This window comes from Corapipo altera, unplaced genomic scaffold, assembly GCF_003945725.1.
Source record: "Corapipo altera isolate COAL_440 unplaced genomic scaffold, ASM394572v1 304, whole genome shotgun sequence".
Classification (NCBI taxonomy): Eukaryota; Metazoa; Chordata; class Aves; order Passeriformes; family Pipridae; genus Corapipo; species Corapipo altera.
Window position 1 is genome coordinate 1 of NW_020885050.1, and position 14946 is coordinate 14946.

The following is a 14946-nucleotide window of genomic DNA, read 5'->3' on the forward strand; positions in this document are numbered from 1 at the left end:
CTCGCCTGCCTCCGGTACCTGGCGGCCGAGGCCGCGCTCCGCGGGGACGCGCGGGCGCGCAACGGGGCCACGCCGGCCCACGACGCCGCCGCCACCGGCAACCTCGCCTGTCTTCAGTGGCTGCTCACGCAGGGGGGCTGCGGCGTGCAGGTGCGAGCGGGGTCGCGGGGGGCGGCGGGGGGCGGCGGGCCCCCGGTGCCGCGGGCGGCCGGGGAGACGTTCCGCCGTTCCGCGTGGGTAGCGGCGGCTGCGGGGAGACGGCCACGCGTGGTGCCCCCAGCTCTGCACGGGCACGGCCCTGCCGTGCGTGGCCGGCGGCATCCGACGGACCCAGAGAGCCCCCGGCATCCAGGGGGTGCTCAGCCCCGAGGGCAGCGCAGATTCCCCGGGGGCTGCCGCCCCCTCCCGGGGTTACACAACGGCGGCCCGGGGCGGTAAGCGGCTTGCCCCGGGGCCGGCCGAGAGTTAACGACATGTGACGGCCGGAAGAAGAGCGGGCGGCAGCGGGGTTGGGAGCGGGGATTAAACGAGAAGGACGGGGTCAGCAAGCATCGGCGACCTCCTGGCCAGGGGCCAGCTCTGCCCGCGCCCCACCGAGCGTGGAGGGCGGACGGGCCGGCGGCACAGCGGGGCTCGGCGGCGACTTGCCTGCGGGCAGGGGCTCCGCCGCCGGCAGAACAAGGAGGGCTTTGTGCCGCACTCACTGTGTACAGACGCAGGCCCTGATGGAGGGCAGACACGCTGGTCCCTTGGTCCCTCCAACGCCCTGTGCCCCCACTCTGGCACTGCTCCATCCTGGCCAGCCCACCCTTCCGAGACCAGCTCCTGGCTGAGGGGTGCCCCACAGCTGCCCACTGTCCCCAGCTCCACATACACTCCCTTGCTGAAGGTGCTTGGGTCCCTGGTGCCCACAGTCATTCTGCTTCCTCCTGCAGGACACAGACAACTCCGGTGCCACCATCCTACACCTGGCAGCCCGCTTCGGTCACCATGAGGTGATCGACTGGCTCCTCCGCTTCGGTGGCAGTGACCCCATGGCAGCCACCAACACAGGAGCACTGCCCGTCCACTACGCTGCGGCCAAAGGGGATTTCCCTTCCCTGCGACTCCTCTTGGGACACTGCCCCAGGTAACAGCCCCCACTGCTGCTAGTGAGAAGGGCTCTGCCGGAGGCTTGGCACTCACCTTCAAGAGAGGGGCTAGTGGGAGACTGGGGTACCCACTGCTGCCCCATCCCTCCCTCCAGCCGCTGGGCAGGGTGCCAGCACTGGGGATGAATGCTGCAGCCACCCACATCCTCCAGCTCCAAGGGCAATGTGGCCGAGTTATCAGGCTGGGCAGTCAGCTGCACCTTCTTTATGGCCCAGAAAGAAAGGGTGAGGAGGAGAGCGGCGAGCGCTGGCAGAAATATTGCCACCGGCCACTGAGTCGGCTTCTGGGCTCCTGGCGCAGGGCGATAACACAGCCGCCTTTGTCTGCCTGCTGTTATGTAAATGGATTAGGCTGCCCGCCGAGGAGAGGCTGCTCCTGTGCACGAGACAACCTTTCCACATGCCCACGGCCACGGGCGTTGCTGGACGTGGCAGCCTCACTCAGACGGCTTCATTACAGCAGCATCTCTGCTTTGGCTCCTGAGCAGTACCTGGAGCCAAGCTGGTCCTCCAGGCTACGTGGCACAGCGGGCCCGTGGTGCCAGGCCTTTCTACGAGGCTGCAGCAGGTGATTAGGTGGCCCCTAATCCGATTTCCTGCAGTGGGCAGAGGCCACTAGAAATAACCCACAGACCTGGCCAAAGTGGAGCCGGGGGGATGCGCTGTTGCTCCATGCTGTCCCTGGCAGGCTCCAGGGCTGCAGATGAAAGGGGTTGCACAGCTTCCCCACATCCGGGGTGCTCCAGAGGCAGCAGAGCTGAATCAGGGTTCAGCACTCCTCTGTCCCTGGGTACCCCAGACTCCCTCATCTCTTCCAGGTAGGGCCACAGAGCCCATCGAGGGATCCCTACATCCCATGGCACTCACTGGCCAGAGGTGCCCCAGCCCCAGCCCTGGCTCTTTATCCCCTTGCCCCAGGTGTGCCAGTTTAGCCCTGAGCACCTCTGGGATTAACTCTTGCAGCCCCAGCCAAGCCCCAATCCAGCCAATGCTCCCGCTCGGTGCCCGCTGTGTCAGCCCCTGTGTGGTGCAGTGCTGGCGTTGGCTTTCACACTTCTTGTCAGGGTTCCTTCATTGCTGTCACCGCCTTCCCCCTGAATTATTTAGGGCTGGCCCTGCTCCCTGTGCCTGCCCAGAGGCTCCATTACAGCTGTGAAATCCAATCCCCAGTGCTGCCGCAGGATGCTGGCGCTCCCAGCCCACCTTCACACCAGCCCAGAGGGTCTCTGGCAGCCGGTGGCCCAGCATGGGGTCTCAGCCATCTGGCAAAGCAGTTTACTGGTGCTGCCCAATTGGCTTAACCCCCCAATTAGTGGGAAAAGCCTATCAGGGACTGACTATGTGCCTGTGCTCCCACTGTCTCCTGCACCCCAGACTGCCACCACCCCAGCCTCATCCCCAGCCCCTGCTTGGGGAGAACCCAGCACTGTGCCAGCCCGGCACTACTGAACTGTGGCATGGCACAGCATGGCATGGCATGGCACAGCACAGTGGGAAGGTGGTGCTGGCCACAGCCTGTCTCACAGTTACAGGGATCAATTATTAAGGGCCTGCGATCGTTGTGATAACAGACCAGAGTATTTATTGCTCTTCCTTTTTTAAATATTCAACAGGGTTTTTTATGGAGCACTTAATAAAACAGCTTCCTGCGGGGTGGGGAGGCAGGATGTAGGATGTGGGATGTAGATGCAGAATATGGGGCCATGGGATGTGGGATGTGGGGTAAAGGATGTGGGATGCGGGAGTCGGGCTGTGCAATTCGGGCTGTGCAATTTGGGACGAGGGACTGCCGGGGCAGTGGGGCTGCCGGAGGGCACCAGGGCTGGGCAGCACCGTGGTGCAGGTTGGCCTTTCCCCACCAGCTCCATGGCCGGTGCTGCCTAAGCTGCTTACTTTAAAATACGACTAAATTGCAGTGTCCAAAAACAGCCGGAGGAAGGAGCTTAGCCTAAGCAGGCTGATTAACTTAGTGACCTCCCGCTGCAGCTGCAGCCGCCGCCACAGCATGGGGACCCACGGGGAACCGCGGGGCGGACGGCTCCCAGCCCGAGCAGTGCCCTGCCTGCCCCCAGCTGCATCTCCTGTACCCTCCATGTCCCCCGTGTCCCACGTATTCCCATGTCCCTGCATCCTACACCCCCCCGTCCCAGCGCTGCCGATGTCAGTGGCCACAGGTGACAGGCGCTGTGCCCCGCTTGCAGCACGCTGAGTGCCCAGACCAAGACGGGGGCTACCCCACTGTACCTCGCCTGCCAGGAAGGCCACCTGGAGATCATCCAGTACCTGGTGCAGGACTGTGGGGCTGACCCCCACGCGCGCGCCCATGATGGCATGACCCCACTGCACGCCGCTGCCCAGATGGGCCACAACACTGTCATCGTGTGGCTGGTAAGCGCTGCCGGGGCACAGCACGGTGGCACATTGTGGTGGCACGGCATGGGGCTCACCACACAAGCACTCAGTCCGCCTGCCCACGCAGATGAGCTTCACGACGGTGAGTCTGTCGGAGCGGGACGCTGAGGGGGCCACAGCCATGCACTTTGCTGCCAGCCGTGGCCATGCCAAGGTGCTGAGCTGGCTGCTGCTGCACGGCGGGGAGATCACCACGGACAGCTGGGGCGGCACGCCACTGCACGACGCTGCCGAGAACGGCGAGCTGGAGGTGGGTGCTGGTGGCCAGTAGGATGTCAGGGCAAGGGGGGGCTTCCCTCCAGCCCTGTCATGTCCCCCTGCTCTCCCCAGTGCTGCCAGATCCTGGTGGTGAATGGTGCCGACCTCAGCATCCGTGACCAGGATGGCTACACGGCGGCCGACCTCGCCGACTACAATGGCCACAGCCACTGCGCCCAGTACCTGCGCACCGTGGAGAACATGGTATGGCAGCACCCAGGGCCGAGTGTGTGGGAAGCACACAGGGAGCACACAGGGCCCCGCCACCCCCACCCTGCTGCCTGACCCCACGGCTGTGCCAGCAGAGCGTGGAGCACCGCGTGCTGTCGAGAGACCCCTCAGCAGATGGGGAGTGCCGGCAGCCTGACTCGGGCATGTCATCGCCCAATACCACGGCATCGGCGCCCCAGGCACGCTTCGAGGTGGGCTCCCCTGCCAGCACCCTCTCCAACTACGACTCCTGCCACTCCAGCCAGTCCAGCACCGGGGAGAAGAGGGGCGGCCCCCCCGGGGCCCCTGCCGCCCGTGAGTGCGGGGCCGGAGGGCGCGGGGCGGGGGGCATGGGACCAGCCCCCCCTGACCCCCTGCCCTGTGCAGGGGTGCCTGAGCCGGCGCTGGCGGACATGCAGGCGTACATGGACATGCTGGACCCTGAGACGCGGCCGCGGGGCCGGGGCCCAGCAGGCGAGGGCCCCCCGCTGCCGCCACCCCCTGCCTTCCCTCCACCACCTCCCCCACCCCCCACCACCCGGCCACCCCCACCACCCCCTGGCTACCCTGCACCCGCACCCCCCACCGCCCCCCACACTGCTGACATCTATGTGCGGGCCAAGAACAACCTGCGGCACGTGGAGAGCCAGGCGCTGCGCCGAGAGGTACGGCCCGTGCACGGTGTCCCCTGCACTGTGTCCCATGCACAGCTCAGGGGGGGGACATGCCACCAGGCACCCATCCTCTCTGAGGAGCTGTTGCCTGCATGGGGAGGGGACAGTCTCAGCTAAAAGCTACATGCCTGCAACACTAGCACACACACTGGGGGGCCTGGGGTGCAACCAGCAGCAAGGGAGCCAGTGATGCTTTGGTGGCTCCGTGGCACTGGGCAGCCCCATTCAAACACTGTGCTGGCTGGAGGACCTGGCAGCACCGTGCCATGGCAGCCACGCCCATGCAGCCCTGGCAGTGCCACCAGCACCACACCGAGCTGGGCGTGGGCAGAGGCACAGGCGGTAACCCGAGCAGCCGGCTCCAGTGTCACCCGCGCCACAGGTGTCGGGTGGCACAGCCAGTGCTGCCAGGAGCTGAGAAGGCTCAGCCAGGCGTGCACAGGTAAGAGGGGTGCAGCCCCCCGTGGCGGGCTGGGGGTCACAGGGATGCAGTAGGTTCAGGGTTGCTCTGACCCCCCTACCATGGTTCTCACCACCCCACTGGGGACGAGATTCCTGTGCATGGCCATGGCCCCATGGCCAGGGCACTGGGAAAGCCCAGCAGCACAGGGGATGGGGCATATGGGGTGGGGGGCTCGGTGGAGCAGTGTGTGCCACGTGCATGGGGGACTCGGGATTTCATAGTGCTCACTGTGCACAGCCCTGGCTCCTTAGCACTTACCAGGGTAATGGGCTGTCCTGGGGAGGTGCAGGCATGTGCCAGAGCAGTGCCAGAGCCGTGTGGGTTCCCCATGCAATGGGGCTGGATGGCATGGACCCTTGTGCTAGACCGGGGCTGGGGCTGCTGGAGTGGAAGCTGGGCTTGGCACAGCGCCCACAGCAGCTGGAGCAGGAAACACCAAGCTGGCACTTGTTGACTTAGCTGGGGCTGGCAGCGGCAGCAAGCACCTGGGCTCTCCGTGAAAGTGCCATGGGTGGAGGTGGCTCATGGGGAAATGCAGATAGTGGGGCCCCCGGCAAGGGGAGCAGGGCCACGCTGCTGTGGCACCCCAAAACCAGGAAACAGGCACAGCCCCCTGCAGTGCCAGCACTCGGCAGCAGCACGACCCGAAAAGCTGCTGTGGAATGCACCGGGGTGAGCCGAGGCTGCACTGCCTGAGAGCCCTGTTCAGAGGGACGTTTGGAAACGGGCCCCAGCCCCGCGCGGGATAAGCTCCCAGTAATCCGCGGGGCTGAGGCTCGGCACTCCTGTTCCCAGGGGGTTATCCCGGGGGAGGCTCAGCCAGGATTCTGGGCACAGGCTAAGGGGTCACAGTGCCAGGCACTGATGCCACACAATGTCACCCTGGCATGCAGCCCCGGTACAGCCGTGTGCAGAGCAGAACCTGGGCACGCACCTGCCATCCCCACTAGCCCCGCATCTGCCCCACAGCCACTGCTGGCACAGCCCTGCTCCACCATGGCTCTGCCCCATGGTCACAGCCAGGCACAGTAGTACTGAGGTGTGCTCCCCGTTGCAGCTGGCATCGCGTGACACCAGTCCCGAGGGTCTGCGCAGGGCTGACTCCAGCAGGCGATCGAGGAATTTCGGCAAACAGCCGAGCACCGGTGACTACTACAAGCACCTGGGGCACATCGCGGCTGAGCAGCCCGGCCCCCGTCGAATGGCGCACAGCGAAGAGGTGAGCCCTGTGCCACGAGCCCGTGCATGGCTCACTGGCACTGGCACCACGCGACACCTGCCTGTGCTTTCTCCCAGGCATCACCCATCTCGGCGGACAACATGCGCAATGGGGAGAGCAAGCCCAGTGCTGAGCTGCCTCCCCCACCGCCACCCCCACCACTGCCTGACAACGCCTGCCCGACGCCCCCACCACCACCCCCACAGGCCGAGACCCCCGCTGGCCCCCGCCGCTCCTCCTCCTCCACGGGAAGTAAGTGGTGGGGTCACGAGTGGGCATGGGGAGTGATCTCGGGCACTGTCCCATTTGCTGCACTGTGGCACCAGCCACCTTGGCACATCTCCTCCTGTGGCACTCTGGCCGTGTGGCTCCTGATGGCCTTTCTGTCCTTCTCTCCTCCGGTGTCGGCGCGGGGGCCCTCACGCCCGCTCGCCCCTTCCTGCTCTCACTGCTGGCCGCTTCTCTTCTCTCTTGTCTCGCGGTGGCCAAATCCTTCCTCTGCCACGTGCCCTGCGCCGCCTCTCTGCTTCTCTCCCTAGGAGGAAAGGCGCTCAGGCAGATGAAGAGTAAGTACCGCGGCCCCGCGCTCCTCCCTGCTCAGGGGGTGCCCTGGAGCGGGGCACAGCCAGAGGGGCCTGACCTGGCACTGTCCCTTGCTGCAGCCACAGGACATTGACGGCTGCTGGGGGCAGTGACCGCCCGCAGCTCTCCTGCTGCCAAGCCCTCTCTGGGCATCGGTGGCCAGTGGTGCCACGCGGGAGGCCGAGCACTGGTGTGGGGCTGCCGAAGCCACCAGGCAGGGCTGGCAGGGCTGGGCAGGCAGCCGGGGCCCCACGGCCCCTGCGACCCCGCATACAGAGGGCCTTTGTTTGCGCTCAGCCGGCCAGCGTGACCCCGCCACGTGAGCGCACCGGCCGCTCCCCCGCTGCTGACCACAGCCGGCGGGCTTGGCCATCGCTCGGCACCCGCTTTATTAGCGCCGGCTCCTGGGGCTGGGGGGTTTCAGCCGGCGCTGGATGGCAGCGTGCGTGCCCCGCTGGGCCCTCAGCACCCGCAGCCCTCTGGCCCCGGTGTGGTGCAGCCAAGCGGGGCAAGCTGCGGGCACCAGCTGCGGGGAAGGGGCTTTGCTTTGGCACGGCACCATGGGCTGCTAGGGACGCACACATGGCTGGCACAGACGGTGGGTGCTCGCAGGGCGGGTGGCACGAGCAGTGGCATAAGCATCCTCGGGATGCTGGTGCCATGCAGCCCTCTGGGCTCCGGGCTGGCAGCGGGGCTGTCTTGGGCTGTCAGTGCATTGCTGCTGGGGGCTGCAGGGGACTGTAGGGGCTGTTCTGCAGTGCCAGGGTTGCCACTGGCCATGGAGTCTTCCCTCCAGAGGCAGGTCACTGCTGTCACACACAACACAGTGCTGCAGGAGCAGGGGGTGGCACTCAGGGCTGGGACTGTGCTGGGGCTGCAGGAGCTGGGTGTTGGTGTGCTGGGGTGCTCTCCAGCAGGGTGCCATGGACGCAGTAAGCTAGTGCTGGAATGCTGGTCTTATGGGTCTGGGGAGCTAGGATGACAGGCTGTTGAGTGCTGGGTGGTTGCTCCAGTGGGGTCCCATGGACCCAGGAGTTGGGTGACATGGAGCTGTTCCTATGGGCTCTGTGATCTGGGTGTCAAGATGCTGCTCAACGAGGTTCCAGGGGCTCCTGGATGGGGGGGGCAGACACCCCTGTGCCCTGAAAATAGATAGGGGATTCAGAGGGACAGTAGCTGCTGCTGGCAGGGCACTTACTGCTCATTCTTCCTCCTCTTAGGCACGAAGTCCTTCAACATGATGTCCCCCACCGGTGACAACTCAGAGCTGCTGGCCGAGATCAAGGCTGGGAAGAGCCTCAAGCCAACTCCGCAGAGTAAAGGCTTCACCACTGTCTTCTCCGGCAGCGGCCAGGCAGGGGCCAACGTAGGTGGTGAGGGGGGCCTGGGGAGCCAGTGGCACAGTGCCGCACAGCATGGCAAGTGCCCACCACCCTCCCTCCCTCCTTCCACAGGCAGAGTCGCCAGTGTCCTCCCCATCACCCACCAGGACGCCCACCCCACCAGCCACCCCCGAGGCTGCCGGGCCACCACGTTGCCTGGCAGGGGGCTCACCAGAGCCGGTGCTAAATGGGAGCTCACCAGTGCCAGCAGCAGGTGCTGGGGCGGCGGTGGAGGTAGAGGCGCTGGTGCCGAGCCAGGACGAGCAGGGCCGGCCCATTCCCGAGTGGAAGCGGCAGGTGATGGTGCGAAAGCTGCAGCTCCGCATGCAGGAGGAAGAGGAGCAGCGGCGCAAGGTAGGGGGGTCCCACGTGCTGCGGCGGCGAGCGCGGCGTGGGCATGGCCCAAGCAGCTCAGGACCTGGTGAAATGGTGTGTGTGGCTTCGCCTCCAGCTCCCAGCTGGTCTGGGGGGGACCACCCCACCTGCATGCAGGGACATTACACCTGGGGATGCCACACATGGTGGCGGTGGCACGAGGTGCGTGTGGCCTCAAGAGCCCCTTTGCCCTCTTTCCCGCCGCAGCCTGGGAGCCAGTCACCGCTGCTGTGCCGGTGCGGGCCACCTGCCCACAGGGGCACGCCAGGACCTGCCGGGCAGCTGACGTGGGAGGAGGACATACAGCACCTGGAGAGGCAGCTGGGGAGCCTGCGGGTGATGCACGAGGTGCAGCCAAGGCAGCCGCTGCTGGGGCGGCCAGAGGAGGAGCTGCCACCATTCGTGCCACGGTCCGCCACCCCGGCACCCCGGCATTTTGCCCTTGCCCATGAGGATGTGCCTGCCCACAGCAGCCAGTCCCCCACACTGCCGAGGAGCATGGCCGTGCCACCGGCCACTCTGGGGGGCCAGGAGGGCCCCAGGGCAGGGGGGGCAGTGGGCAGCCCTGGTGCCCGGCATGATGCTCGGCGTGAGATCCTGGGCTGCGGCGTCTCTGTCCGCAGCCTCAAGGCCAACTACGAGGGGCCGGGGGAGCCTCTCCAACCCCTCCCCAGGGTCACCAAGCGCAAGAGGGTGCAGCCGCCTGGCAGCGCCCGCCAGCCCATCCTGGAGGAGGAGTATGGGGATGGGGCATTGCGGCGGAGCAGACCAGCGCTGCCAGAGCCGAGCGGCCCACGCAAACACACCAAGGGGTGCAAGGAGCGTGCTGTCTTCCTCTTCCTGGAGCACTGGAAGAAGCGGGCACTTGCAGCCGTGCCTGGGGAGGAGCGGCCACGGCGGCCAGGGAGGCGGCGTCCGGCGGCAGGGCGGCTGCTGGCCCGTTGGAGGAGTGTCGCCCGCCGAGTGCCAGGGCGTCAGATCCGGCGGCTGAGCCGCACCACGGTGCTGTACTGGCCCCAACACTTCCTGCCCCACGTTGGTGGCTCACCCATGCCCCATGACAGCCTCCCACTCGACCTCTTCATGCTGGGCTATTTCCAGCTGCTGGAGATGCCACTCAGCCCCGAGGAGCGGCGCTTCCGTCACCTCCTCTGCTATGAGATGTTTGACCGCCTGGGCAGCCACAGCTGGCACCACGTCCGCCGTTTCCACCGCACTGTGCTGGAGCAGGTCGAGGCCGGCCACCGCCAATGGCTTGATGGCTTTGAGGACCTTGTGCAGGAGTTTTTTGGGGATGACCCTGTGGCAGCAGCAGAGAGCCTGCCAGAACCACTCCCCATGGCCCCAGAAGGGCAAGTGGCAGCTGTGCCGGTGCTGGTGCCAGAGCTGGGCGAGTTCAGCGAGGAGGACGTCTGCCGCTTCATCGACCGCAGCTTCTCCTTTTGGAAGGAGAAGGAGGCAGAGATGTCTGACACCTGAGCCCTGCAGGATGCTGTGGGCTGTACCAGCAGTGTGGCATGGGTGGGAGGAGCAGGCTCAGGGGGCAGTTGTGAGCAGCGGGACCTGGTGCCCGGGTGTGCTCAGCTGCCTCTGTGGCTCTGGCGGTGCCGTGGTGCAGCTCGGCTTGGCGGAGGGCTGGGTGTTGTTGTGCACGGCCCTGGGCCGAGGTTGCAGTGTGCTGCTTGCCGTGGCTGTGTGTTGTGTGGGAGATGCAGCAGCGGGGCTGCACTCCCCTCTGGTGTGGCATTTGTGGTGCTGGGGCAGTGTGGGCCCCTGCGTGTCGTGCAATAAAGCTGTGGTGTGCTGCAAGGGCTGGCCACGCCACACGCTCCTTCCTCCTCCCCGCGCCGGTGGAGGGCAGGCAGTGACGGCCGCGTTGGCGAGCTGCGTGCTGGCGAACCCCACCAGCACCATGCCAGGAGTACGGCTCAGCCCAGCTGCCAGAAGGATGTGATGTCACGCACCAGGATGATGCTGCGGCCCCATGGTACCGGCAGCGAGGGTGGGCTCCCAGCAGTGCCAGTAACACAGCTGTCTGTTGCAGGAGAAGGAGGAGGAGGCACGTCTGGCCAGCATGCCAGCCTGGAGGAGGGACATCCTGCGTAAGAAGCTGGAGGAAGAGAGGTGAGCTGGGGCCGGGGGGATGTCACACCCACTGGTCACTCCTGCAGCTCTGCTAACCCCAGTCTTCCCTTTGCTTTCCCAGGGAGCAGAAACGGTGAGTGCCGCAAGCCCCTTCCCTGGGCGGGTGGGCACGGCGGCTACGGCGGCTCTGGTGACCGTGGTGCCCCGTGCCCTCCACTGCTGAGCAGGAAAGAGCAGGAGAAGCTGAAGCGGGAGGAGGAGGAGAAGGAGAAGGAGCAGTCGGAAAAGCTAAGGACTCTTGGGTACGATGAGACAAAGCTGGCGCCCTGGCAGCGACAGATCATCCTCAAGAAGGGGGACATAGCCAAGCACTAGCCACGCCACGCCTGGCTCTTCACGGCGGGAGGAGGCCAGTAGGTCCCCCCACGGACCATGATATGCCTCGGCACCCTCCTCCCGCCATGGATGGCCACATATCCCAACCCAGAGGAGCCCCCACCACCTCCCCAGGCACCCCTAGTCCCCATCCCACTGTCGCCAGCCCACCACCACCTCGTGCTGCCCTTTGCAAAGTGAGTTGCCGTGGGGTAGGGCACGTGGCTTCTTGTGCGCTGCCCGGCTCGGCTGCTGCGGCTGGGCTCGCCATGCTGCCCAGCTCCCCGCACTCCCCACTGGCACTGCTCGCTGTTGCAGCACGCTCAACCCCACTCCTGCCCCTCCAGAGCCGCTCGAGGCTGGCTCCCAGCTCATCTCCACTCAGACCACCTGCCTTTCCAGCAATTAAAACTATAAATCTCGCCAGCAGTGCCCCTCGCCTTCCTGGGGCTGCCCACACCACCCCTGCCCCAATACCATGCTTGCCCACTGCACTGCCCCCCCTCGTCCACAGCACCACAATCATCCCCATCACCCACACCACCTGCATCTCTGCCAGCACACGCATCGCCCGTCACCTGTGGTGGCCACATCACCAGTGGTGGCCCTGAGGTCAGCAGTGCCTCGGTGCCTTGCTGGTGCAGCCCTGCGAGGAAGAGAGGGGGCCGGCCGATGAAAAACACGCCACTTTATTGGGGTGAGCACAGGCACGCCCGGCAGCGGGCAGCCTTGAGAACTGTCCCATGGGTTTGCAGTGGGCTCGGTGCCCGCTCGTCCTGCGAGTGGCCAGGCAGCCGACCTGCCAGGGCATGGGGTCCCTCCTAGCCCTGGGAGCAGGGGGACATAAATAGAGGGGCACAGTGGGTAGGAAGGGGACATAAAAGTGACATAAAATGTCTACACGGCATAAGTAACAATACTTAGGGGTATGGCACAGCAGAGGCGCCCAGTGAGATGTGAAGGTGCCAGGACCTCCCTGTGCCATGGGGTGACGCTGGGGGCTAGGGCCCCGCTGGCAGGCTCTGGCGCAGTGCCTCGGCGCAGCCGGCCAGCTCCATGCGCTCCAGCGCAGCAAAGACGCGGTCCAGCGTGGCGCTGGTCTGCTGGCACCAGCGCTTCAGCATCTCATACTGCTGGTCACGGATGTGGGCCACCTCCAGCTCCACCAGCTCAATCTCTGACTCCCGCAGCTCCAGCATCCGCATGAACTCCTTCCAGCGCCGTACTGGCACAGCGTCGATGACAGCATAGAGCTGGCTGCCCTGCAGTAGGGCACTGCGGGGCTCCGGTGGGGCAGAGGGCTCCTCCTCGTCGCTGGGCTGCTCACGCAGCAGAGCCTGGTGCTTGGGGCTCTGCCTCACTGTGACAGTGGCACGATCTGTCCCCTGTGGGGAGCACGGCTGGGTCCAGCACAGGCTGTCCCACCTCGGGACACTGAACTGGCACCATGGTGTGGCCACAGCCCCAGCCATGGAGGTGCCTGCCTGTGCTGTGGGCAGGGGACCAGGTGCCAGGGCATCGTGCCGGAGCCTCTTCCTCTTGTGGTAGATGGCAAGGGCACCCAGGAAGAGGGGCCCAGTGAGTCCCAGCAGGATGTACTCCAGACCTGAGTCTGCAAGGAGCAGCAGGAGTGTTCCCATCAACCATCCGGCACGATGATCCCACACCACTACCCCCAGCCCCATCACCCCCATACCTTGGCCACTGCTGCTGCCGCCACACATTTGCTGGCACTCTTTGCTGCATGTGTCCAGGGTGCTCCTGCAAGGAGAGGGGAGCCATGGGCACCATGCTGTGCCATGCCACAGGCCCCACACCTGTCCCCAGCTGGGACACAGTGAGGGTCAGTGCTTACATGTGGCACGGCCGGCACTCGTCACCCTCGGTGTAGAAGTCGGGCTTGCAGCTGCTCTCACAGAGTGTGTCCTGAGTCTCTGAGCCTGGAGAGAGGGTGGGCATGAGGGAGGGTGGCACAGCCAGAGGTGGCAGAGCCAGTGAGTCGTGCCGCGGGGCGACCGGCAGCACTCACAGGGCCGCTGGATGAGGCGCCCAGTGCAGGGCTGGCACTTCCGACATGAGAACTCGCTGCAGCTCTTGTCAAGGCAGACACGGAAGTATCCAGGCTCACAGCCACAGGCAACATTGCTGGTGGCCGAGCAGTTGCTCAGAACACTCTGGAAAGCTGCAGAAAGCAGGCAGTGAGTGGCACAGCACTGCGCTGCATGGCACAGCACAGCATGGTGGGATCTCAGCTCACCTTGTCGGTCACACTCGTAGCAAGCCTGGCACTCTGTCAAGGTGTTGGGCTGGGAGCGGAAGGTGCCGATGGGACAGGGAGAGCAGACACGGTCGTCGTGGCTTGTGCAGGGCTTGTGCAGGTATGTCCCTGCAGGGACAGCAGAGTGACAGGAAGCATGGCCACACGGGGTAACACACCTTCTGTTGCCACAGTGTGCCATGCCAGGTCACACGGGCCAGGCAGCACTCACCTGCAGGACACTGGTGACAGCACTGGTGAGTACGCTCGATCCAGTTCATGCCAGCGGGGCAGGGGTGTCTGGTGGCATGTCTGCGCAGGCGGGTGAGTGGCTGCACCAGGACCCGCTGTCCTCGCAGCACTGCGTGGTTCTGCCACCCCGGGGGCTGTGATTCGCTGGCTGCCAGCCCCAGCACTGCCAGGATCACCTGTGGGCAAAGAGAGAGCAGGGCTGCGGGCAGCCAGGGTGCCCCAGGAGCCGTGGACCCATGGGGGATGGCCCTCACACCATGCTCCACTCCCAGCCACGTATGATGGGCTACTGGAGCCAGAGCCAGGTCCAGTATCATGTGGACACCAGTGCCTGTGCAGGGCAGAATGGATGGATTGGTGGCCCTGTGCCCTTGAGCTGTGCGGGTGCGCTGCCCTAGGGCAGGGAATGCCCCGTGGCAGCCCCTGTGCACTGCCTTTCCTGCCCTACAAGAGCAAACCACTTCCTGCTGGCCCGGTGGGGGCCACTGTGCCACAACCTGTGCCCAGATGGCTGCTGTCATGTGCCCCTGTGCACTCTGCAAAGGGTGCTTCCAGGCTGGCTGGGGAGTGGTGCCGGGAAGCTCGACCACCTGTGACGACAGGAGCCCTGCCGTGTCCCCAGGGATGGGGACGAGTGAGTCGGGCGCGCTGCTGGTGGTGCCATGGATTGCAGGTCCAGGGAGTTGTCGGCAGCTAGGCGCGGGGGGGGTTAACTCTGCCAGCTTTAACTTTCCTGGGGTTTATCTCCCTCGCAGAGGAGGTGATTTCCGCCCCGAGAGGAAGCCGTGCCTGGCTCACGCTCTCCCCGATGCTATCACGCCTTGTGTGCGCGTCCCAAAGTAGGTCACAGCTCCCCCGCGGGGTGCCAGGTGCTACACGCAGGGCAGCCCCTCTGCCCAGACAGCTCCGGGGGGCGGCGAGGAGGTGCCCACGTTGACACCCCTTCCACGGGCAGGGCAGGGACCCGGGAGGGCCGTGGCGCTGGCAGTGTGGGCAGGGAAACAGGGGATTCCTCGCTGGGGGCCGGATTTCCCAGCCGTGATGGCCCCGATTACGGCAGCTGAATCATTTTCTGCTAAACCCGCCGCCACCGGCAGACTGGAAACCGCGCGGGGCCGCCCGCACGCAGAGCGCTGGCGGCAGAGCAGGGCGGCTCTCGCAGCCCCGGCTGCCAGCGGCACGTCTGAGTCAGCGCCGAGGCACGGCCCCGTCAGCACACCGCCCTGCCGGCACACCCTGCCCGCAGCCCCC

The 14946-nt window shown here is 65.8% G+C and overlaps 2 protein-coding genes across 3 annotated transcripts; one reads left to right on the forward strand and one right to left on the reverse strand.

Moving 5' to 3' along the window:
* Positions 1-6: 6 nt before the first annotated feature.
* ESPN (espin) lies at positions 7-11654 on the forward strand (the record flags this gene model as incomplete). The annotated part of the gene is made up of 14 exons (XM_027668688.1): positions 7-150; positions 936-1129; positions 3353-3539; positions 3631-3813; positions 3894-4025; positions 4127-4696; positions 6226-6387; positions 6465-6639; positions 6927-6953; positions 8190-8335; positions 8424-8705; positions 10771-10850; positions 10933-10944; positions 11039-11654. Coding segments are annotated over 14 exons (2442 nt in total), but the record flags the coding sequence as incomplete, so codon positions are not given.
* A 68-nt stretch (positions 11655-11722) lies between these two features.
* TNFRSF25 (TNF receptor superfamily member 25) lies at positions 11723-14862 on the reverse strand. 2 transcript variants are annotated; one of them, XM_027668711.1, is made up of 7 exons: positions 14193-14862; positions 13676-13871; positions 13444-13572; positions 13216-13368; positions 13042-13126; positions 12883-12947; positions 11723-12798 (listed from the first exon to the last, which is right to left on the reverse strand). In XM_027668711.1, exons 1-7 carry the CDS (start codon positions 14214-14216, stop codon positions 12188-12190), a joined length of 1263 nt encoding a protein of 420 aa, XP_027524512.1. In that variant the 5' UTR covers positions 14217-14862; the 3' UTR covers positions 11723-12187. The 2 variants fall into 2 exon arrangements, with proteins under 2 accessions (XP_027524512.1, XP_027524511.1); XM_027668710.1 differs by having other exon boundaries at positions 13676-14862.
* Positions 14863-14946: the final 84 nt, after the last annotated feature.

Bases quoted from the DNA above. Each gene is read 5' to 3' on its own strand.
- TNFRSF25 (XM_027668710.1), bottom strand. From the start codon at position 14,216: ATGACAGCAGCCATCTGGGCACAGGTTGTGGCACAGTGGCCCCCACCG. The intron at 13,369-13,443 runs GTGAGCTGAGAT...TGCTTTCTGCAG, and splicing joins CTACGAGTGTGACCGACAAG to CTTTCCAGAGTGTTCTGAGC. The intron at 12,799-12,882 runs GTATGGGGGTGA...TGCTCCTTGCAG, and splicing joins CGGCAGCAGCAGTGGCCAAG to ACTCAGGTCTGGAGTACATC.